This window comes from Atractosteus spatula, chromosome 3 (genome assembly GCF_055471065.1).
Source record: "Atractosteus spatula isolate fAtrSpa1 chromosome 3, fAtrSpa1.hap1, whole genome shotgun sequence".
Lineage (NCBI taxonomy): Eukaryota > Metazoa > Chordata > Actinopteri > Semionotiformes > Lepisosteidae > Atractosteus > Atractosteus spatula.
The window spans coordinates 27756069-27779665 of record NC_142708.1 but is presented as its reverse complement, the minus strand read 5'-3'; the positions used below and the strand labels follow the sequence as shown (position 1 = coordinate 27779665).

At 35.2% G+C, this 23597-nt stretch overlaps 1 protein-coding gene across 2 annotated transcripts in view; it reads left to right on the top strand.

The window, feature by feature from the left end:
• Positions 1–23597, top strand: part of ndufaf2 (NADH:ubiquinone oxidoreductase complex assembly factor 2) — a 61584-nt gene that overhangs the window by 26277 nt on the left and 11710 nt on the right. Inside the window, exons 2-3 of one of the 2 annotated variants that reach the window (XM_088911783.1) lie at positions 16677–16766; positions 20163–20203. In XM_088911783.1, coding sequence (XP_088767909.1) covers positions 16677–16766; positions 20163–20203 — 131 coding nt within the window. The remainder of the gene's footprint in view (positions 1–16676; positions 16767–20162; positions 20204–23597) is intronic. The other variant, XM_088911784.1, reaches the window with a different exon arrangement.

Below are 23597 nucleotides of genomic sequence, written 5' to 3'. Positions count from 1 at the left end.
GTATTAAATGTCTGGTTTTTAGAGTTTGGATTCTGCAATCATTTTAACAGCGGAAGGACAAGATATCCATTTGGGTACCCAAGAAAGACATGTTTTGACTGCCCTTAAACCACAAGGTTACCCTGTTTACAATGAAATATCTAATGCCCTGGAGATTTACTGGCTACTGCTGACATACTAGAGATCATTTATTTACCTCTCGGTGTCCAGCAGCTTTCATGAATTTCTTTTTGCAGCCAATATCCATCAAGTTCTTGACATGTGACTGGAGCAGCCTATTCGTATCCCCTATTTGTTTGATCCCTTATATCTTTCACTCTCTGGCATTGAAGTTATTCATAAAAATATTTTTAAATGATAATCTTGATTATGAAAATGAATGCTAATTGTTTTATATATTCTTTCAGATATATCTAGTTAAGTATTCAGTTTGGTTGATGTTTTACCTGAGCTGTCTTAGGACTTTAATATGGTCAAAGATGTTATGACATGAACATCAGTGATGGATTTTTCCAGATCTACCTTTCTCTTGTTCACTGCCTTAAAAATGTAGTTTCTCAAAGGATTATCATTGCAGTTTATCGACCATGTGCAGTATATCATCTGTATTGGAGGATAAGCATATAAATAGAAAAATATTGGAAAAAATTAGGGGTTTGCATGAAATTTGCTTTTACTTGTTTAATTTCTGTCACATTAAGTTGTTTACTGCATTTGTTAAATGACATTTTTTGGGATTACATTTTCTTAGTGTTGTCGTTTTCTTTTTAAAGACCCTAACATTTCATCAAATGATGCAAGGAAGAATATATACAGTATATATACTTTAACACTTAATGTTCAATTTAACCTGATCACCACATTCATAGAAAGGATCAATTTCCTTCCCCGGCAGCCTTCTGTTGAGTTGACATTTGCAGGGCATATTTTTAACACTTATATGTATCCAAATTAAACATTTATTCTCCGTGTATGGTTATTTGCATGATTTTAATTATTAATGAGTCTGTTTGGGTGAGTAGAGAGAAACATTTGGTACCAGAGAATTTTCCCCCTTTTTTTTTTTAGCTCAAGGCATTTCTTTCTATTCAATACGAAGGCAAAGATATTAGCTTTCAGATTCTGCGTTCACATTTATGACAGTAGCATGGGGTAGTGTTAGGGCTGTGGACTCTGGTCCAGAGTGTCATAGGTTCAAATCCCGGGGTCCGATAGCACTGTTCTTACCCTTGAGCAAAGCACTTTGCTCAGATTGCACAAGTCCGTGCCCTGCTGTATAGATGGATCTCCTGGTCATCATTGTTATTTATTCTCCTTTGAGTTATCTAAAAAGCAAAGAAATAATGGCAGTGCCATTGTATTCTGCACTACAGTCTGGATTTTAAGATTAGAAATAGAAGATATCTTGACAGGGTTATACAGCATCAAACATGTTCAAGATTCATCTTGCATAATTTTCTGCAAACTATCCAAGTGCTTGTGTTAGCTGTTACGTCTCTGTTCTAATTACAGTGACACACGTGTCTTGACTTGGAGTTTAGTGACTTCAAAGACTTCGGGATTTTTCTGCACCACCCCACAGTGCTTTGCTCCTCCATAAAATCTGTCCGGTAGCGCGGTTAAAGATCCATCTTTTGCTACTTATTCCTTTAATTTTTTTCCCCCAGTTGCTGAAATTCATATATTGGGGGGGGGGGGGGGGAATCTCCCAACATTTACAATTCAGTGCACGGATCATCAGGGGGAGATTCGTGGATTGTTTTGACATGCCGTTAGAAATTCAGCAAGAAGATGGACGTCTCATGAAATTTGCAGCCGTTGATTGAATTTATGATATTTTCATAAAGGCCATCAACTGCAGCTGCCTGCAGGGGAAGGGAAGTAATGGAAAAAACTGTGAGGCTTGCAGTTTTCTGTGGCTTCGGTGTTGCAGATTACGTGTAATAAGCGACATGTTGACCAGAAATATAAGGCTATTATAGAGTCTAAATCACAGTATACTGTTGTTTCTCTATTAAATTTAAAGCCGAGATAATTTATTTAAACTCCCTGTCAGAAATTGATATCTTAAGGTAATTTTTTGCTTAGTCACCACAGATGAATAGTCACGTTAAGAGATTTTATTCTGACTGCTGTATGGACTTCTTCTTTAAAACAAATGTGAAACAAAGATCTTTTTTCACAATAACAAAATTTGGTAAATGAAGTTGATAAAGTCAAGACACAACTGGATACATTTAATATATTAAACTTTAATAACTTAGTCTGCATTTGTTTTATATTCTGTGCTATTTTTCAAGTGCAAGGATAGCAGCACATTGCTATACACAGTTTGAGGAGTTAGAAGATGGTGGGGAAATGCATTTGAATTGTTTCCTAAAGTATGTCAAATCAACAGAAATTAAGTAGCTTTAAACGGTAAAGTGTTGTCAGAGCGTTCCTCCTGATCCAAAATAATCTGTCCCAATAACTCTTACATTACATGCCCAACAAGCAAAACTTAAATGCGGCATGCACAAAACATAAAAAATCTTAATGAATGTCTCATACCACCTTTTAGATTAGGATGGAGTCCGTAATGTAAACCTTGGTTAACCTTCACTATCAGTCATTTATAATATAATAACATGGTAATCTTATGTTTCACATACTTTTTAATCTCCTGTTATATCTGTTTCTCTAGTGGTACTTGCTTATCTGTTTTTGCTGAGACACTTTGTCCAGCTCGATGTAAATTGTCACTAAAATGAAACCTTCCACTTGCCTGTTTGAACCAATGGCTTTATCAATTTTCCTTTCACATTTATCAGTTCTCAGTTCAGTGAGTAATTATAAATTGCTGAGCTTTGGAAGAGCTCCTAGAGCCTTTAAAAGTGCCATTTGGAACCTCTCGTTTTTTTAAAAAACAAAATTAATCCACATGTTCTCTGGTACTACAGATTTACCTTTGATCTGCCTTTTATGAAAAAATCATGGTAGATTATTGATAAACATCTCTGAACCCTTCCAGTGGAGTTTTAGACAACAGTACAGTTCTAAAGCTGTTTTCATAAAGATTAATGACCTGCTTTGTGAAAGCTAGTTCAAGTGCATTGTCCATTGGTTGTGTTGAAGCTTGGTGCTAATTTTGGCAGTGTAAATCATTCTATTTTTCTTAACCCAGTAGGCATGTTGTGTCTGTCATTGTTCTTCTGTATTTCGCTATGGGTTGTTGTTCATGCTACCTCAGTCTGCTGCATAGAAGTGGAGCACAGGGCTCTTTTCTTCTCCTTAACACTGTCATGCTGCAACTACAACTCAATTGTAATGAAAGTGAGGTGTTCTTGAGTGGGTTTCCTTGTCTAGTGAAAAGCCTGGACAGTTTTACCAAGGTGGCTGATGAAAGCAAAATTAATATTAGTTATGAGATGGTTTTTTGCCCTAATTTAACCTTTGAATCTCACATTTAAAACATAAGATGTCTTTTTTCCTCTCATCCACAACAAAGCATGTCAGTACCCTGTGCTTTCTATGTTCAATTTGGAGAGAATGGCATACAGTATGTCTTTGTCTCCTTTAGGATTGATTACTGTAATGCTTTGCTTGCTGGTACTTCAAAGGCTGCTGTTGGTAAGCTGCAATATACTCGGAACCCTGCAGTCTGTGTTCTAACTGGCTTGAAATAAGAACTTCTATTATACCAGTTTGGTTTTCTGCATTTGTTGCTCATTAAGACCAGATTTGATTTGGCAATTTTAATATTAAACTGTAAAGCAATTAACAATCTAGCTGCTACCTATGCCATTCAACAGATTCGAGTACTATACAATTTAGGCTCTGTGACCCCAAGTTTTGAGAATTTCCTGGTGCTAAGATTCAATCCGTGGGCGATAGAGCATTTTTCTGTTGTGTATCCTATAGGCAGTCGAGGAATCTGACGCATACAAAGTTTAAAAAAAAAATCTAATCAAATCTTGATTCCCTTACCCTTTGTTATGGTTAGGCTTTATAAACTATGATTACTATTTCTAGTTGGAGCTACAACTTGCATTATTTTCTTTTGCTTACTGTTTTATATTGTACCTTGGCTTGTTTTTTCTTTAGTGTCTTCTTGTGTTTTAACATTTTTCTTTTCACTGTCATTTTACATTGCACAGCACTGTAAAAAGTGAAAGTTGTTACTATTACTAATACTGTTAACAGTGTGAGAAACAGACGACTAAGTTTTAATATCTGGTGGCATGGGCTTTGCCATTATAACAGTATTTGAACCTGTGAAGGCATTTAATCAATCAACTTCTGTTTTGCTGTCTGATTCAGAGTTTGCCAGGTATTAGTTTTTGCTGTTTTGTGTGTGCCTTTCTTGGCAGATCCCTAACCAATAGGTTCAGACAACTCTTTAAACTGTGGAACTCCTGTTTCTTCCAGCAGGAGCGGTATTGAAGGTATGGCGTTATCTTCCTGAAGTGTTCCCCATGTTCCACTTTACAAAAGTATTACTACTATCGGGGTAGGAGGGTTTAAAATCAGCCTTCCTAGTCCTGGACTTCATTGGCTGACATGAGGTGCCACGTGTCATGGTCTCTAGACCAGAAAATCGAAATTGTAAAGTTAAATTATGAAAAGACTGTGTCATTTCATTTGAGCTATTTTAATTTCAAACACAGTTTCATGAGTTCCAAAAGTTGTGGTTGAAGGTTAAAAAATGTTTGATTGCAACTGAGTAATATTTCTAGTAATATAAATTAAATATAAAGCTGGTACTTAACAACTTAGCTGTTATTGTTGAATATACTGATAATAAAACTATAAACAACTGTAATACTGACAGCTATCAGAACAGCTTTTGAAAAAAAATCTATAAGTAATCAAGCAATGATTAAAATTTAAACAGATTCATATATATATTCACATGCAACCAAGGGAAATGCACTAAATATTTTTGATTTATGTGTGATTTATTTGTTTGAGATATCTGCTAAGACACATCCCCAGAGATGTAATCTCATTTTTAAAAGCTTTGTTGTGAAAAGCCTTGAAACTTCTTGTAGATAATAGTATTAGGAATGATAGGGTACTATATACTACAGAAAATCATTTCTGGAAAAAGTTCCTTTTAAAATTAACTTTCAGAAAATTATCCAATGAATTGAGTTTTATATACTAGACTGCTATTGCTGTCTACTTGATATGGTTAATGTTGCCTGTTGATGAATTTAAAATCAGGTTAAGATGCAATAAAGGAGGACAATTTTTATCACTGTTCTCTATAAAAATGAATTATTCATAATGGTAATCCTTAAAATTTTGTTTCTGCTATGTTTTTTTTTCTTGTACAGCGTTTATTTTAAAAGCAGTCCAAGTTAGTTTTTAAATACTCATTGGATTTGTATTTTCTTTAATCCCTATAATTTCATTTTTTATTTACTGTTAATAAACATTAGTTTATTAATATACTGTATATGGGTATTATGGAATATTACAGCAATTATGGTCATTAACAGCACTATATCCTTTTTTCATATACATGTATTTTTGTATGAAATATACAGTACCGTCAAAAGTTTGAGTACACCTGCTTGAAACCAGGTTTTTCATGATTCTGTGCTTTAAACTGTATAAACTCCTCTATAAACATATGTGTACTTATAATCTTAAGTGAACTGCATTGAAAATGTTACTTTTTCATTTTCAATAAAATGAACACCCAAAGCAAGCGGATTTCAGTCTGAAGCCCAGGTTAGTTAAGTCAGAAATGTGTATAACATGGTGTTAGAATGCTAAAAGAAGTTTAAAATTGTATTTGTTAATGTTCTCACAGTTAACTAGCATGTTATCTCACTTATTTACCTTTTGTCACCAATTATTGGTAAACAGGTGAGGGTCCATGATTACTATAAATATAGGGAGCATGGGCAAAAGTTTGTAATTCCTGAAAGAACATGGAAAAATGTGCTCACCAAACAAGGAAAAAAGTCTATAATTTCTTTAAGAAATGATATTTAAGACAAATTGCAAGAACTTTGCAAGTGTCAGTAACTGTTTTGGTCAGGACTATCAAACGATACAAAGAAATTGGCACTCATGAGGACCAAAAAAAGTCAGGCAGGCCAAAGGTGACCTCGGATTCAGCGAATACATTCATTAGAGTCACAAGCCTGCGAAACCGGTGACTGACTGCCCCTGAAATACAAGCTGAGCTCAATGCTACTAGAAGTCCAGATGTTTCAACATTAACTGTTTAGAGGAGGTTGCATGAAGCTGGCCTCAAAGGTCCAGTTTCTGTGTTTTTTGGCCCAGGCAAGTCTCTTCCTCTTATTGTGCACTCTTAACAATGGTTTATTTGCAGCAATTCTTCCTGGTAGGCCAGCTTCACCATTCAGCTATCAATTCTTATATAATAAAACTATGAATATAGATGTAAAGGAAGAGGCAGTTATCATGGGAAATTTCAGTTGCCCTCACATAGATGGGCATAAAAGCAAGAGTTTTCCAGCAGCTGAAGCTGAAATAGACATGTAGACATGGTTGATGACTTCTTCCTTATTCGTTTGAAGAGTAACTACTGGAGTGATTGTGTTGATAATGCAAGCAAGAGGTGAAGAAACCATCAGTAAGGTGTGATCATAAAATGGTGTGCTTTGACATTTTATATCTGTGCCATTAAAGTCAATAACAGGTTTATAATTTTCTGAAAGTGGACTTTGGGAAAAAATGAGAGTTTGAATGGGACATGATAAATATGGGAACAGTCGAAAATGATTAGCAGTTTATGAATGTTCTGTTTAAAATGCAGGACAAATGCATCCCCTGAGTAAGTAAAGTCTCAGAAGGTATGATTCAAGTACTTTAATAATAACTTTAAAAAAATATGAGGAGTCTGAAAGCACTTTATTAAATAATTTCAGAAGAATTGGACCTAGCTAATGGAAAGGTATAAAATTGAATGCACAGGTAAAAAAGCATGTAGGAACAAAGATTTAAGTATATTTATGTATATAAAATATAATATTTTTAAGTCATACAACATCAAGATGAACAATAAAGGTTGTTATAAAGTATCTAATGGGAAACCTTTGGATAATGAAAGGGAATTGTAAATAATATTTCAGTCAGGTATTCATCAAGAACAAACATCATGCCTCAAGCTGAGAAAAGAGAATGTTCTAAGAAAAATAGCATTAACACATAAGAGGCAGGAGTGTTACAGGTACCGGAAACACTTATGATACATCTCAAGGGTCTAATGATATTCTACCAATTGTACTTAAGGAAACAAGAGATGTTATTCAAAGGCCATTAAGGAAACCCTTTCCGCCATCACTCGATACAGGGTAATATCGGTCAACTGGAAAATTGCTAATGTAGCACCTATCCATAAAAAGGGCACCAAAAGTTCCATAACTTGTTTTGGTTATCTGTGGTATGGAAACAATAATTAGTCCTAAACCAGTGGATCATCTGTATGACACTAAGTGTCTAAGGGGTAGCCAACACGGAATTAGAAAATGTAGGTCTTGTTTCACTAACTGGTTAGAGATCTATGAACAAGTGACCACATACATTTATATGTAGCATTTGATATAGTATATTTAAAATGTTCAAAGGCTTCTGATAAATTTCCTTATGAAAGATTTATTATCATATTGAAGGCAGTAGGCAGTAAGGGCAAGCCGTTAAATGTAACAATAATTATAACTAAACTTGATCATCAGTTATGGCAGTAGGATTCTATCGGATAGATATTCTATGGGTTTAAATTTTTGTTTTTGGATAATGGATACACAGTACGGGTTTAAAGCCAGTCTTAGATTAATTCTTACATTGAAGGCTTTAGGCATCCAAGGTAATACATGTTTTTGGATCAAGATTTGGTTAATTCATGGAAAACGGAGTGTACAGGTAAGTGGTGATTATTCACTTTAGATCAAAGTAATTAGCAGACTATTTCAGGCATTGGATTTGAACCAGGGCTGAAACTGAGTTAAAGAAAGCACAACTAAACTGGTAGATTACTTTTAATCGAGAGAACTGAGGTTTAAATGCAGGTTGCAACAGCATAATAATATTTAACAAAAATATTTAAAAGTCTCCCCTGTGCCAGGGTTGAATATGAATATGAACAGCAACCTTCAACCCCTTCTCCCTTGTTAATCTGTTTCAGTTTATGATGACATGTAAGGGTGTCCAGGAAAAACGCAGCATTGTAGACCTCCTGACATGTATTTCTGTAATTTTCATGCATGTTTGTGTGCAGGTACAGTATTACTCTATTGGTGAAGTCTAAATTTGGGAAAATGTCTTCACAAAGATCATAACTTTTAAGAAACAGGACAGCTAAGATGGTTCTCGCAAGGCAAATTGCTTTGTTTTATAAAGCAAGTTGACATCATCTTACAACTAAAGGTTTTGCTTTAGATCTTCTTTCACTACATATCGAGTTTCGTTTGTGCAAATCAAAATCGAAATCAAATGAGAGTCAGTCCCCGCACGTATAAAAGAGCAAATGTGTATGTCTGTGACCTTACAGCCCAAAGAGCAAGACTAACAGGAGAGCAAATCAAACTGGTACTGTTTCATAATTGTATCTGGTTTTAAGTCAAATATAGAGTTTAAACATGGACATAATGAAATTTTGTTAGTGACTTGCCAGTGTTTTCTTTATGGTTTTTTAGAATACATTTTTCAAGTACAGAAATCATTTTCTAATATTTGTTTTTCCCTGAAAAATTGTGATAGCATTTAGCAGGTCAAATGTTTCATATCATGCAAACCTCCTTTGGAATTTTAAGTTTTGATTTTAATAATAAATTAGTGGAAATAAATAAGTCTCATACACCTTAGTGATGTTTATTTTTGTTTATTTTGTAACAGCAAAGTAAATAAAACACTTTTATGCCACACAAATAAGGTGATCATTGAAAATTATGCAAACTTTTTAATTTAGACCTAAAAAAATGCAAGTAAGCATTTTAATACTGATTCAGTGAAGATCATTATTTGCTCTTACTCAGCAGATTCTATTTAATCTCTTCAAACTAAAGGAACATGTGATTGATTGTTTTGCGTCTGTCTTTTACAGTTATGACGTTTATAGCTTCATAAACATTTTTAAACTGTTCTGAAATGACACTGCACCTCACTCTTTAGATCTTCAGAGACAAATAGTTGCATGTCTTTGAATAACATCGGGTTATCCCTTGATTGTCATTGATAGCACTGTAAGTGGAATGAATGTCAGAGACACTGGAAATCTTTCAGCAGCCTCAAGAGATCCCTGGGATTTGTACGAGATATTTATGTGTCTTTAATGAAACCAGAGTATGGATTATGAGCACCCCTGCAGATTGAGTCGCATACTGTAAATGTTTTACATAAACATCGTTTTTTCTCATTTGTAACTCAAGTATGTTTTTCAGGGTAGTTTTAATTTTTCCCATTTCTTCATATCTTTTCATTGTAGGAATTCTTTTTTTTTTCTTTGTCATGGTTTTTTATTATTATTGATACCTTGTTTCTTCAGCACATTAGGCTATATTGTTTTTTGCTACTCTTGTTAAAATCTTGGTTTTTGCTTGTATGATGTCAGTGTACACGTGTAGCAGTCCAGAGGTAAACCTTGAGAAAGATGTCCCTCTGGGCAAATATATCAAATATGTTTGGTTTTAAAAAATGGAGTTCTAAACCTTTTGCATTAGTTTTAATTTTTCCCATTTCTTCATATCTTTTCATTGTAGGAATTCTTTTTTTTTCTTTGTCATGGTTTTTATTATTATTGATACCTTGTTTCTTCAGCACATTAGGCTATATTGTTTTTTGCTACTCTTGTTAAAATCTTGGTTTTTGCTTGTATGATGTCAGTGTACACGTGTAGCAGTCCAGAGGTAAACCTTGAGAAAGATGTCCCTCTGGGCAAATATATCAAATATGTTTGGTTTTAAAAAATGGAGTTCTAAACCTTTTGCATTATTTTGCTATACAGATTTGTGTTAATGAGTACCCTTGCAATTATGACTTTGATTATAACATAAAAATGCACACCATCAGATACAGTGTAAGGAAACAATTTAACTAGAAACTAATTTGCATTTATTAGTTCAGTGCAAGATCACCTTATTATGGTTGCTTTTAGCAAGTATTTATCCACTAATTATATTTGTTTTAGTTTTATTTACAATGAAAAATTATCAAACTCATTGGTATTTACTTTGTAAAATGTAATTATTATCATAATAGTAGATCGTTATAGCACAGTAAAATCACCATTAGCAAAGAACAGTATCCATATTTTCAGGGTCCTCACACACAGTTTCCAGACATGCCTCCCCCCACCCCCCGGCCCTAAACAGCATAAAAAGTGTTTAAAGTAGTTACTGTTACCCGGAGTCAAGGTAACAACTAGTCTCCCTTCAGGAGTCAAAAGAAAAGAAATGAAACCTTTTAATATTTAATTTTTGGAAAAGAGAAAGTGCTGTTTAACATAGTCCAGAGTAGTTAGGTATAGTGAGATGTATTTTCTTCCTCCAGGGTACAGCATTGGGTGCTCCTGTGTTAATTCCAAATAAATTCATTTCTTTTTTAAATAAAGGGGGATAACCAGGAGTGTCGCACCAGCTTGATCCAAGTCACAAAAGAATGTAATTCACAGGTAGTTTAGAAACTAGTGAACCCCTGCCTGAAATGAAATGTGTTCTTCAAAAAAAATGAAACAAACCTGTCAGGAAACCTATAGATTCAGCAAAGCCATTAAGTCCTTAGAAAATGGGACCTCCAGCATAGATCTGTGAAATGAACAGATTCATATGTTTTCAAGTTCTTAGAAATTACCTTAAACAAGACACTCTGCCTTCTTATGTGGTGTATGTGGGCTGTGGTTTGTCATGTTTTTAATTACTTGTAATGCAACAAGCTGATCGCAATTCTATAATGGTGTAACATAAAGCAGCACTGCAGAGAACATGTAATCCTAATCAGTTTGTGAAAGCAAAATCCATAAAGTAACCCTGAGTAAAGGATTACAGATTATTATTATTATTCGCAGTAGTGTTTCGTTAAAAAAGACTGTCTTACAATACGTAGATGAAATATCTTTGTGCAATAGCAATATGAAATTTATTGCAACTATCATGTATTTACAACAAGATAACAAAATGGCAAATGCATCCAGCACCAGCATCCAGTAAGATAAATACAAAATATGTATGGACACATAAGGGCAATGAATATCATATTAACCTTCCTAATACTGCATGCAATGTATTTGTGTATATATATATATTTCACAGTAGATGCACTATATTTAGAATCACCTTCAGCTTCCAGCAAGTTGTTCATATTCCTAGGATTTCAGGTATACAGTGCTTTGAAAAAGTATACAAACACTTGGACAGTTTTTTTTTTCATTTTGTTGCTCTTAAGATTTAATATTTGTTATATACATAACTACTCCAAACATTTTATCATTTATATGAAAGAAAAATGGGAATGTAATGACATATAAGTATCCAAACCTATGCAAAGTAACCTCAACAAGGCACACAGCTGAGTAGTAATAACCATGGTTCACATGATTTTAGAATAATTACACCAATCCCAAAGACCAAGGAGCTTTCAAAGGAACTCAAGGCTCAAGTTGTATTAAACACACATCAGGAGAAGGGTAGAAAATATTTCAGAGACCCTTAATATTTATTTCAGCCTGGTGAAATTGATCATTAAGAAGTGGACATTACCAAGATTAGGCCGTCTCTCCAAACTGAGCATCTGGGCAAGAAGGTAACTGGTTAGGTTTGCAGCTATGAGTCCAGCAGCAACTTTGAGTTACAAAGCTCGGTCACTGAGATGGAAGAAAATGTACATGCGTCAGCAATAGCTCGGTCACACCACAAAGCTGGCCTTTTGCAAATCCTGCACAGAGTTAGCAACAAAGCACTGTAATAGGTGTGGCAAAAGGTTTTGTGGTCTGACAAGACAAAATTAGAGGTTTAATTAGAGGTTTTTGGTCAAAATGGAAAGCTTTAAATCTGTTGCATACCTAACATAGTACAACATCATGAATATCGAGCATGGTGGTGGCAGCATTGTGTTCTAGTTCTGTTACTCATCAGCAAGTACTGGGAAGCTTGTCAAGACTGATGGGAACACAAATGGAGCAAAGTTCTGGCAAATCATAGAGGATGACCTGCTTCAGAGCTAAAACTGGGACGAAAATTAACCTTTCAGCAGGATACTGGCCCAAAGCACAAGGCGAAAGCTACACTGGAGTGGCTTAAAAATAAAGTGAATGTTCTGGAGTTACTCAATCAAAGACCTGACATGACTTCTATCACAAGAGAGCCTCAAGAATAAAAGAGAGATTTAGCAAGTTTTTCAAGAGGACTGGGCAAAAATTGTATCACATCTGTGTGCAAAGCTTGTAGAGAGACTTCCCCTTGTGGCTGTAGTTGCTTCCACCAAATACTGAGTCCTTGGCTCTGAATACTTACTGTACGTAGTTAACATATCTCATTTGTTCTCTTTTAATTTTTGCTGACATTTACTGTAACTTATCTTACCCTTAGAAGTCTGCAGTTGAAGCTTTGGGAGTTTGAATCATATGTTAAGTTTAAAAATCTGCATTATTTTTTGATTTCACAAAATTGGGCATCACAGGGTCTGAATAATCTTGCAAAACACATTATATACATTAAAAGGCAACAGGAATTAGTGGTAGGGGAGTATCATAAAAGTACCTAAGTGTTTAAAATATAAAAAGCTGCTTCATTATAATCCTTAGAGTAGCAGCTTGTAGTGATTTTCTAATTTAGTAAGAAACTGAAATATCTGCTTTTCATTAAAGAACTTTCTTTGAAATGTAGTTTCGAAGACAAAGTTACAGCTGTCTGAACTTGCACTTGCTGTTTCTATAGGTAGTAATTCCGTTACCTAAAGACTGGCCACTGGTAACCATGGAGACAGTCTCCTGTATCGCCTATATTAAGAAAACGGGGAAGAAACTGCAAGTGCCAGCCTTCGTCCACAATTTGATTAGATAAAGCGAGCTCACACAAACTTACTCAGTCTTCATAAATCTGTCAATTAGGATTCAGTATCTCAGCATTGTTTATTTGCACTTATTTGGAAAGGGTGCAAACACAAAACAAATGACTACAAATAGAAAAGTAGACTGTTTACATCTAAAGATATCTGCACATTTAGTGTTAGAATTTAAACAGAAAGTGAATGCATCCGTTCATCATTTAAGAAAAGATTAGCTTTCTGCAGTTCTTTGTTCATTTTTTATTAATGTATACATTCCTGGTATATTTAACCTTTTCAGTGTCTTTTGACACCACATTCACATTTAAGTAAAGAAACATCACAACTTCACATGTGATATCTTACTGAGCTTTTATTGGAGGCTTGGTAAGTCTAACCTTGTGTGTCTGTGTGTTATATAACAATGAAAAGTGTGACCGAACTCACTAGGTAGTTTTATGCTTTCTAATTAGAAAAAGGTGTGCAGAGCTACTAATCAGGGTGGCGTTGCTTTATTAAATAGAAGTTTTAAAGCTGAAATTTATTTACAGCATCCAAAAGGAAGGAAGAGAAGTGCCTCCCCTTGATACTTCCTTTATAGCTTTTTAGAAAACGATGATTGAATGATTTTCAGTCATAAAAAAGAATAATATAAGCAATACAGATGTTGGTTTATTTAGAAGATTGGATTTTGCTGCTGCTGTAGCCTGACATTTGCATTACCAGAGTGCCGCGTGAATGAAACTGGCTCAGACAGGTGTGATCTTATAAATATGCATGAGAACATCATCAGCTCAACCACCACCCCACACACACACACACACACACCTCTCCCCATACTTCTGTTTCAGTAGGTAATCTGATTATTAATTCTGCTGTAAATTTTGTGAGGCGCAAGCAATAATCAGTGCAGACCCCCCTGACATTGTTGAAGTTTCCCACTGATCCTGTTTTGGCCTCGGCCTCGGGAAGTAACTATTCGGAAGGGGGCTCCGTGGCCTAGCTGAATCCGCTGGATTGACTGTCAGACAGCCCAATTTATTCAACTCCCTTCATCAGGAAAACCCTAAGCACAGTTGTCATTTATTTATTGTTTCCATTTGTCGCAGAGTTCTACTGACAATACAGCAAGTAAACCCCAGCAATATATCAATGTAATGCTACCACACACATTTATTACCTGCTGAGAAATAGCCTACCCCTTATAACGTACAGACAGAATAACCACAGTAGGTGTATAACCTTACATAATGCTCCATTTTCTACTCTCTCTCATTCTGTAAGAGGTGAACAATGGTTAAATGTTCTAGAACGGTGTCAGTCCTTTTGAAATTATGCGTAACAATAATGTTTCATCAATGCAGTTGTGATGCCAAAATCTGATTTTTTAAGTTTTTACCAAAGTAGATCATTGCCAAACTTTTTAAGGATTTAAGTCTTACATACAGCATCTTATTTATCTTGTATCTTATACAGTTAATACAAAATAAAAAGATAAATGTTTTAACAGAATTTTCCTATCCTACTAGAAAATACAGGGGTTAAAATAATGTGGACACAGAAGTTCAAAAAAGCTATTTCAGAATATTTTGCAGGGATTCCAGAACAATTTAACAGAATACAAAAAAAGTTTACAACTAAATTGAGGAGATTTATTGGGGGCTGGCAGACCACGATGTGTGAAAGGCATATCTTTCCCGAAATAAACATAACAACAAAGTCATACTTAGAATTATGTATTTCATATCTTCAGTGTTGTTTTTTTACAGAAATTTTCTCTTGCTATGGTGGTTTGTTTTTGTTTGTGAACTGGCTTTGTTCTGAATCCACTAGGGAAAACAATAAGCTAAATATATGAAAACATAACCCTGTTACTGAGTAGATTGTAATATCCATCACTAATCTCTGGTTGTACTCCTAAAAGTGTATTTGAAAAGTAAAATGGTTATCAATATTAATAAATATTATTTCTCTACCTGGTACAATGTGTGCTGTGTATGTGCCCAATTTTTAATTGTCATTTAACTTTTAACCCATCAGTTATCCTGAGATATCTAAAGAGAGCTTTTCTACATAATGTAATGTTTTTTTAACTTTCTTATTATTCACCGTGATTTCTACATTTCAGCAACTCTGTAGTAGGAATGTAGAATACTTTAATTTTGTGCTGTGATAATTGATCATTCCTGGATATACTTTTTCATACCATTTTTAGGTGAAGGACTGATTTGTCATTTTCTCGAATAGAATATGAATGTCGTTCTTCTAAGAATACAAACTGCTCAAGTATATATTATTGACGTTTTGCTTTTGATACCCGTTACATTCACCTGCAGTGTTTCTGTAAAATGTGAGAACTTGTATAAATGTGTCAGGACATGCCAAATTCATTGCTGTTTTTTCCAATCGGTGGCACTTCAGCAGGTGTTTGCACTTAAACGAAGAGGAAAGTGCTGTATTCTTACCTTTTTGTTAGAGAAGCTTTAATGTTCCTAATGGTTACTTAGACGATCAAAGATGTTTAGTAATGAGTACAAATGGATGCTTTCAGGCAAGTATCATTAATTACTGTAGCTGATTTATATGATAAACTGTTTTGTTTTTCAAACACACTGGTGTCGTTTTTTGAGAAGGACAGGAAGTGTAGCACCAAAAATGTTTTGCAAGGGAAATTTACAGTTTTTTTTACCTGCATTGTCTGCTTTACAGAAAGAGTCACATTGTTTTAGCAATGAATAACATTCAGAGTATAATGTACCACTAAGAACAGGCTTGCATTTATGAAAAAAAACCTAAATTGTTTTTTATAAATCCTTAATTTGTCTAAAACCCATAGTGTTTTGTAGATGGTGCTCACCAGTTAATCAGTTGCATTGAAAATTTAAAGTGTGATCCCCTGTCATTTGGGTTAAAAGGCTTCTACATGGCTTTTCAAAATGCATGGAAAGATCTCGATAGCAAGATCTTCTGCATGTCCTTATTACAGGTATATATACTGGAAGCACATAACACAGAATACAAATGAGATAATACCACTAAATTGAATTTGTTTGGTTGCTTGTATCTCACCATGAACATGCAAAATGTCATCAAGCTGTCTCTTCAAGGCTTTCAGTGAATCTGTATCCACACCATGGTCAGATACTATACTTCATTGCAACTAGCCTGTACCCTCTGTGACAACAAATGAATGAATATTTCATGAATTGTTTGAGTTTACAGTAAGTAGAAAAGATGTCAAAGTGTTTGTGAACCAAGCTCATTCGCTTTTTAAAAACGTGACTCCTGACTCATGCTCCTTAACTCTTACAATCGATATTATTATTTGTGGTGTGTAAATCATGGAATGTGTTCCTGTTTTTTTTGCTTAAAATAGATTGGACTAAAATTTCTAAACTGTGCAATTTCTAACTTGGCCCATTTGGTATGTTTAATGCTTTAAAAATGTTTGACCCTCCTTTGTCTGTTGTACCCTATTCATAAATTTGCATAAGATATTGTTGGTAAAAAAGCTATATTTACATAGCGCTTGGACCAGATTTTTGCATTACAGCTGAGTATCTTATGAGGTAGGCCTCAGGGCTAGAGGTAATAAGCCACATGCTGTCAAAGAAGCAACGCATCATCATAAATTGTGCATGGAGTTTATGTTTAAAACATTTTCCTGTTCTTTATTTCAGGGCAGACCATTCGAGCAAAGAGAATAGTGGAGGCAACAAATCCAAAGGAATATGAATATCAAGAAGGAAGCATTCCCTCTGAATGGGATGGTAATGCTATAGACTAAAAGCCTGAATAATATTTTCACGGAGAGTGCTATAATGTCAGGAATGGAAAGTGATTCACATTAACACTTTTTGACTGCCTGACTTGAACCACTGGCTGTGACTGAACCCATCTGTATCAAACTGTGCTACCATGCAGAATTGCATATTGCCCAGTGATTTGAACCATAATTCTGTGACAGGGGTAGTCTATGAGAGCTTCTGTTCTGCTTATTTATTTTTTTAAATTGAATATTTTCTAATGTATGGTATATCTACTGAAGCTGTGGCAGGCTATGTTTGATTTACAGTATATCTACTGTATAGACTGGAAAACCGAACACAATTTGGAATATTTATCGGATAACTAGGCGAGTTTTTAAAAATTTGCAAAGGAACAGAAATTAGTCTCAAAGAATCATTTTTGTCTGAGTACCCTGTAAAAAACGCTAAGAAACATTATTGTAGTTCTGTAAATGCATGAGTGACATAAGCTTATGTTTTCTTTTTGATAACTGGAACAATAAAAGAAAAGCTAGCCCTCCACTGTAAGGAGACTTAAAAATGCTAATGCTTTTCATAAATAGCTGTCTTTGTCTTTGATCATTAACAATTCAAATACAGAAATCTATTATGGATACTCAAGAAAAGCCTTAGTTGAACATTTCCCAGCTGTGGTCGACAGGATTTGTTGCTATGTACAGTACGGCACATGTTTAATTTGACAGCTGAGCGTGCCTGTTTTTTGAAAAGCTGTTTTCTCTGGTCAGCGCAGACTGCCCTTTCGGAGAACGGGCAAGAAAGCGGCATCCTTTGAGAACGTGGTTCATTTCTCCCTCCCAAATGAGGAGCCGGATAAATATTTATGGGTGCTCTATCTCCTGGATGCACTCTGCTGACAAGCCCTCTGTAATTTTAATTCCTTGTGGTCACCTACTGTACATGATGATGGAATTTCTCATTTAGTTCTGTAGCTCATGTCAGCACCATTCCTGAGAGCACATCAGTCATTTTCAGTGCCTGTGGAGATTCAGAGATTGCAAGCTCCATGCAGCGTTCAAGCGTTTCACTGGAAAGCCCTTGTCACTTCTTCTTTTTTTCATCCTCCTCAACCCCCCCCCCCCTTTCTTTAGTGTAGCATTTAGTGATTAATGTGAGTTTTAATTTTCATGCTCACTTTTATGCTCATTAAAGTGTATTATGCAGCGGTTGGGGTATTAAAGTTCAGTGAAAATTTCATGCATACTAATAAGAATGCAAATGAGCTCTGATAAAAGAATGCCAAAATCCCAAGGTGCTGGGAGGAAGTGGTGTTAGTTATCTCTTGCAGTACCATACTCAGAGATGCACAGAAAAAGACTTGGGCTAAATAGATTTTCAGTAAGAATCTCAAAAGCTAACTGAATACTTTGGCTTGTAGGCAACATAAAAAAGTGTCATTTAAAACTCTTCGCTTCAATGGAATTTTATAGAATAGAACTGGAGGAGATCAGGGTCTTAAAGAAGCTAAAAAAAGCTTTTGAGAACAACTTAATGGTTTTTCTTTGTTTGGATGTTGAAACATTGATCTTATCTTACCATACATTCTCATCAATTACATTTTTATCTAAGATCATTTAAAAATCCAAAACTAGCTTTAAATGTTTCCCTGTCATTGTGCTTCTGTATACTGTAGCAAAAGACTTATACTTTTATAACTAATAGTTTCTCATTACCTTTACAGTTTCCACCAGGCCCATCTGATATTCTTTGATAAACAGTGTCATAAACAGTTTTACTGAAGTATTTAAAATAAGAGGCTTTTAAGACTAGATAAACAGTTAGATAATGGTAGATTGCTTTAGTACAAAAGATGCAACAACCTTTACTCTGACAATACATCATCCTCTTAAAGGGCAGTTTGATTCTCCTTTCATAAATTCGGTGGAGACGCATTAAAAGGGGATTATTATCTGTTTTAGTAAAGAAAGGGCAATTCTTAACAAGTCCCCAGACTTCATGAAAATGTATTTTTAAAAACTATGCCATTTCTCAAAGTGGTTTATGATCATTTATATCCCCAGTGCCTAACAATGCAGTAAAAACAGTTTAACACATAGAATATATTTAAAGGGAGCCTTCCAGAGCAATATTAAGCACATATTTTAAATTTTTCATTGCAAGTAGTTTTTTAATACGTGCCTTAAAAGACTCCATATATTCTTACTTTAATTATTGTATCCTAAAGAAACAATGCAATGAAAAAAGATAGTGTTTATGAGCAGTCATTTTCACTCATTGGTGTATACACAGTATAAGCCAGAATATATTTTATAGTTTGCATTTACTTTTTTAAAGGCCAGCATTCCTCTCAGTCAACAAAGGAACTGTAGATATATTTTATTTTTTCCTCACACATACTAACACAAGCCTTTCCTTTCTAGTTTTCTTTTGTAATATTTGGGTTACCTCTGTGGCCTATCAAACTCTCCAGTTGCCTAGCTTTGAAGCTGACTTTTATCCCATGTTTCATCCCTGATGTACCACTGAAGATTTTCTATGAGAAATAAATGCAGATCATAACAGAGTATAAACCTATCCCTTTAAGGAGCTATATCCCCCAGTGCAGGCAATAAAAATCAGGAATTAGATTCAGATTTCATTTGTAGTTCTTCCCTTTTACATTGGGGTATATGATCTTCTTATAATATTCTTCTTAGAATAGTAACTGCCCAAATTATTACTGTCAAAATGTGGCAGCAAGGCAACTGAAAGGTTTATGGTGACATTTTGTAGCATGAGAAAAAGTTTGAGTGTGCTTGTGTGGAGATAATTAGGCAATTCCTAAAATATATGGGTTATTTTCAAAATCTTTGATTATTTTCTTGGTCTTCATGCTAGGTCTTTCACCTTCTAACAGCTTTTCTAAAAAAAAAAACATTGAAGTGAAAGCAAATGGCTCAGCAATTCAAAAGTAAACCTATGGAAATAATTCAAATGGAGGTTAGCGCTAAATATTTTTGTTTGGTGCAAAAAAAATGTTTATATGGGCATTTAAGAAATGGAGCCTTTCCTTGTCAAAGGAATGGAATTTATAACAGAAAATCAAAACTGATGTAGTAGTAGATGAAGTCATGAAGAAGATTTTTTTATCTGACCACTATTTTTTAGTTATTTAATCAACACAAACACTTGCTATTGTAATTCAGCCTCCTGGATTAATTTGGTCTTTCTGTAGCATCTGTGTTTTATAGGGTAGAAGAAGGCTCTCATCAGTAAACGTTACTGTATATTCCTAAAAAAAATGGAATCTTTTTTAAAAACTGTTTATTTAGTTGTCTTCAAGGCTTTTCTTGCTCTTACTTGACTTCTTTCCCTTTGTTGTTGGTGTTTTACATTGTGTTTCTTTTGCTTATGTTCCAGCCTGGATTCGTGGAAGAAAGAAGGAGCCTCCCACCATCGAGGTTAGCTGTTCTTTTTTCAATGTTTTACCACTCGTTCAGGATAGTAAAAATGAATTAAAAAACTGTAATGAAAAGTGAACTTCATCCAGGCCTCCTGGAGCACACACTGCGATGCTTTGTCTAATTCACAATTACATTGATTCATTTGGCAGATGGTTTTATCTGAAGCATCTTACAGTTACACCTGTTCAGGATGCAAAGGGTGCATATGACACTAGAATAAAGCAACAATAAGAGTAAGTGCAGTGCTACTTAAATGCTAGGATGTTACACAGGGCTAAGGAGTTTCATTGCTGCTTGACGGAGAGTAGTAACATAAGATCATAAGTGAGGGTTAGTCATGGGCTTCTGGATTAATTTGGTCCTCCTGTAGTATCTGCGGTTTATATTTAAGAAGAGGGCTCTCAACAGTAAGTATTACAGTATATTCCCAAATAGGAATTTTCTTCCAATTTTGATTGTAGCAGGTAGATTTTCCAGCATTTGGGGGGCCTGCAGAGGGCCTGACAGTGGTCTGGAGGTGAAAGCCCTGTAGGCTGGCACTGAGGTTTCTAATCTAAGTATGTTTTGACTAGAGGCCAGTGCAGAGAGATGAGTAGTCTTATGCTCTGGTGATACTCATAGAAAAGGCCAAGTGGCGGAGTTGAGTAGAATGGTTCAGCTAAGCAGGGTTTCATTTCTCAGAGATGAACCCTAGTTTTGTTTCAGGACCCCAAAAAAATACTATTTTCCTTTCCTTGTTGAAATTTCATGCCAACATTTTGTGAAAGTGCTTGTTTATATTCTTTTTCTTTTCAAAGGTACAGAAAAATCCAAACATAGGTAATCTTTTGGAATACTACTGTCATTCTAATATTTAATACATTAGTCATAGTAAATATATTTACTGTATACTGGTAAAAAAGTGTATATTAATCCAAAGGCAAGTAGTCTAACGTTACCAAAGGTTTACAAGCTATTCGAACCAGCTGACTAAAGAAGCAAAAGCTTGGATCATTCATTTCCTGGTTATGACTGCAGGTCATATTATGGATGACTACAATACTGTTTGCATTGGATTATATATTCCTTAAAATATTCAGTATAGCATGACATATGCATATAGCTATACTTTTTCCTTGATGGGATTCCAATTTGAAGAGTCTGGTGTGAGTGTGGTACAAAGGATAGTTTGCTCAAGATATAAGGAGGCAGAAAACTGTTGGTAAGTTTAATTTAATTTGCACATAAGAGGGCAGCATGATGGCGCAGTGCTAAATATGCTGTCTCGCAGCGCTGGGGCCCTGGGTTTAATTCCCGGGCTGTTACCTGCATGGGATTTGTATGTTCTCCCCATGTTTATGTCTCACCACGTTTCCGCCACATGCTCCAGTTTCCTCCCACTGTCCAAAGACATGCATGCTGGTAGGTTAATTGGCTTCTGGGAAAGTTGGCCCTGGTGTGCGTGTGAGTATGTCTGTGTGTGTGCCCTGCAATGGACTGGTGTCCCTTCCAGGGTGTACCCTGTCTTCCACCCGTTGTTGGCAAGGATAGGTTTCTGCTCCCCTGCAGCCCTGTAAGAAAATTAGGTTACATTGAAGACCTCATTGAAAGTACTGGTATTGAGTTGTGCTTGTAACTGGATGGCTACTGAGTGGAGCATTGTTAAGCGAGGTGCTTTATCTCTTCAGTACAATGACCTGCTTTATACATGGTAACAAATGTAGGTAGTTTTCACAAAACCCATTAGACAAATTATTTATGTATCCCATAAAATTGAAGGGTTTTCCTGAAAATTGCTTTGCATTATTCTGAAAAGCATGGTACTCCTGTACCAGGAGTAATTTTTAATTATGACAGCTAATGAAATGCTTTTGTTGGCGAGGAACAGGTCAAACTTGCTGTGCTGGATTTTATGACTGGATAGTGCTGAGTAAGTAGATCGTGTGTTTTCTCTCTTTGACCTTGCCTCCTCACTGTCACCCATGCAGAGAGAATGAGCTTCGTCATTAAAGGGCCTTTTCTGAGCTGCCTGCAGGGAAAATGAGATCTCAAACAGACATTCAAATGTAAGATGAATATTAGCATCCTCTATGGCAGAAATCATTGATATGAAAATGTCTGAAAAAATCAGCTTTTCTCCTCCCCTATTAAAGAAGGAAGCATGGCATTTTTGATTGCATTTGTGCAGGGTGATTGTTATTTAATGTTCCGTTTTTGAATGCTCATAGCTTCATTCGTAGTAATGATCCAATCATGGAGCTGCGTGGGGAGACAAAGTGGCTTTTGGAGAGAATGCATTTTGAGCGTAACAACCCTCTCCCTGAATTACATACTGTAGCTGGATGCGTCTGTCAAGTGTAGATGCTGAAAAGGGTCTTCAGCTGTTTCACACCAGTAGCCAACCTTGAACAGGATGTAAAATGCAGGCTGAAAATGAACATGCAAATCTCCCTGATACAAGGCTGTGGTGATTACTCATGTGGTGACCAGATAAACTTTGCTCAGTTTCTGTTGTGTTCATATGACATTAGGATTAAATACATAACAAGCACTGAAAGAGTAATAGTAAATATAGTGTCTCTTGTTTGGTTATTGTAAGCAATAATTTTGATGTTTAATTGTATTTTTTTTTCTTTTTTCAAACTTCAACATCTGTGACATCTGAGATGGATCTCGTTGACCCTTTCTGACTTCATCCTGACCTTGGGAACTGTTTCCATGGAAACAATTTACCAAGTTAACAGGAAGTAAGAGGGCATAGATCTATTTCAGATACAACATCCCCATCACACAAAGGTTAAGCTAGTGTAACTATATGACAGCATACAGTGGCAATTTGTTACAGGAGCTCAAGAGCTGAAAAATAAAAACAAAATCTTGCCAGCTCTGGGTGGGCTTGATTTGGGTTCTGATTAGCCTAAATCAGTATGATCTACATTAATCATTACCTGTATTTACCTTTTCTGTTCTTTGGAAAGTTTGTAGTTGTCCACTGAATTTAAATATCAGCTTCCATTTTGAGGGAATTCTCATTTGTAAGTGCTACCTGTAAACAAAAAGAGTATAACCACTGTACATATTATTCGACCATGCAGCTGATGAATTAATAAATTAAGTTATTGAGAGGCTATGAAGAGAAAAAAAAGTGTCCCATGAAAAATCATATAATTTTCTGAAGTCTGACCTTTTTTATTCTGGATAACAATAGCTGCCTTTACCTCAGAATATTATAAGTGTGCTCAAAATTTCAAGGTTTATTTGTTTCAAAGTTTGTTTTTTCAAATTAGTTTAACTTTGCCGTTCAATTGATTTTGAAGATCTCAATTTTCACATTATTAACATTGATACAACTTGAAAGTAAATACATGGGTTAAACACCACTACAAAACATTTTAGTCAAATCATAGGTCAG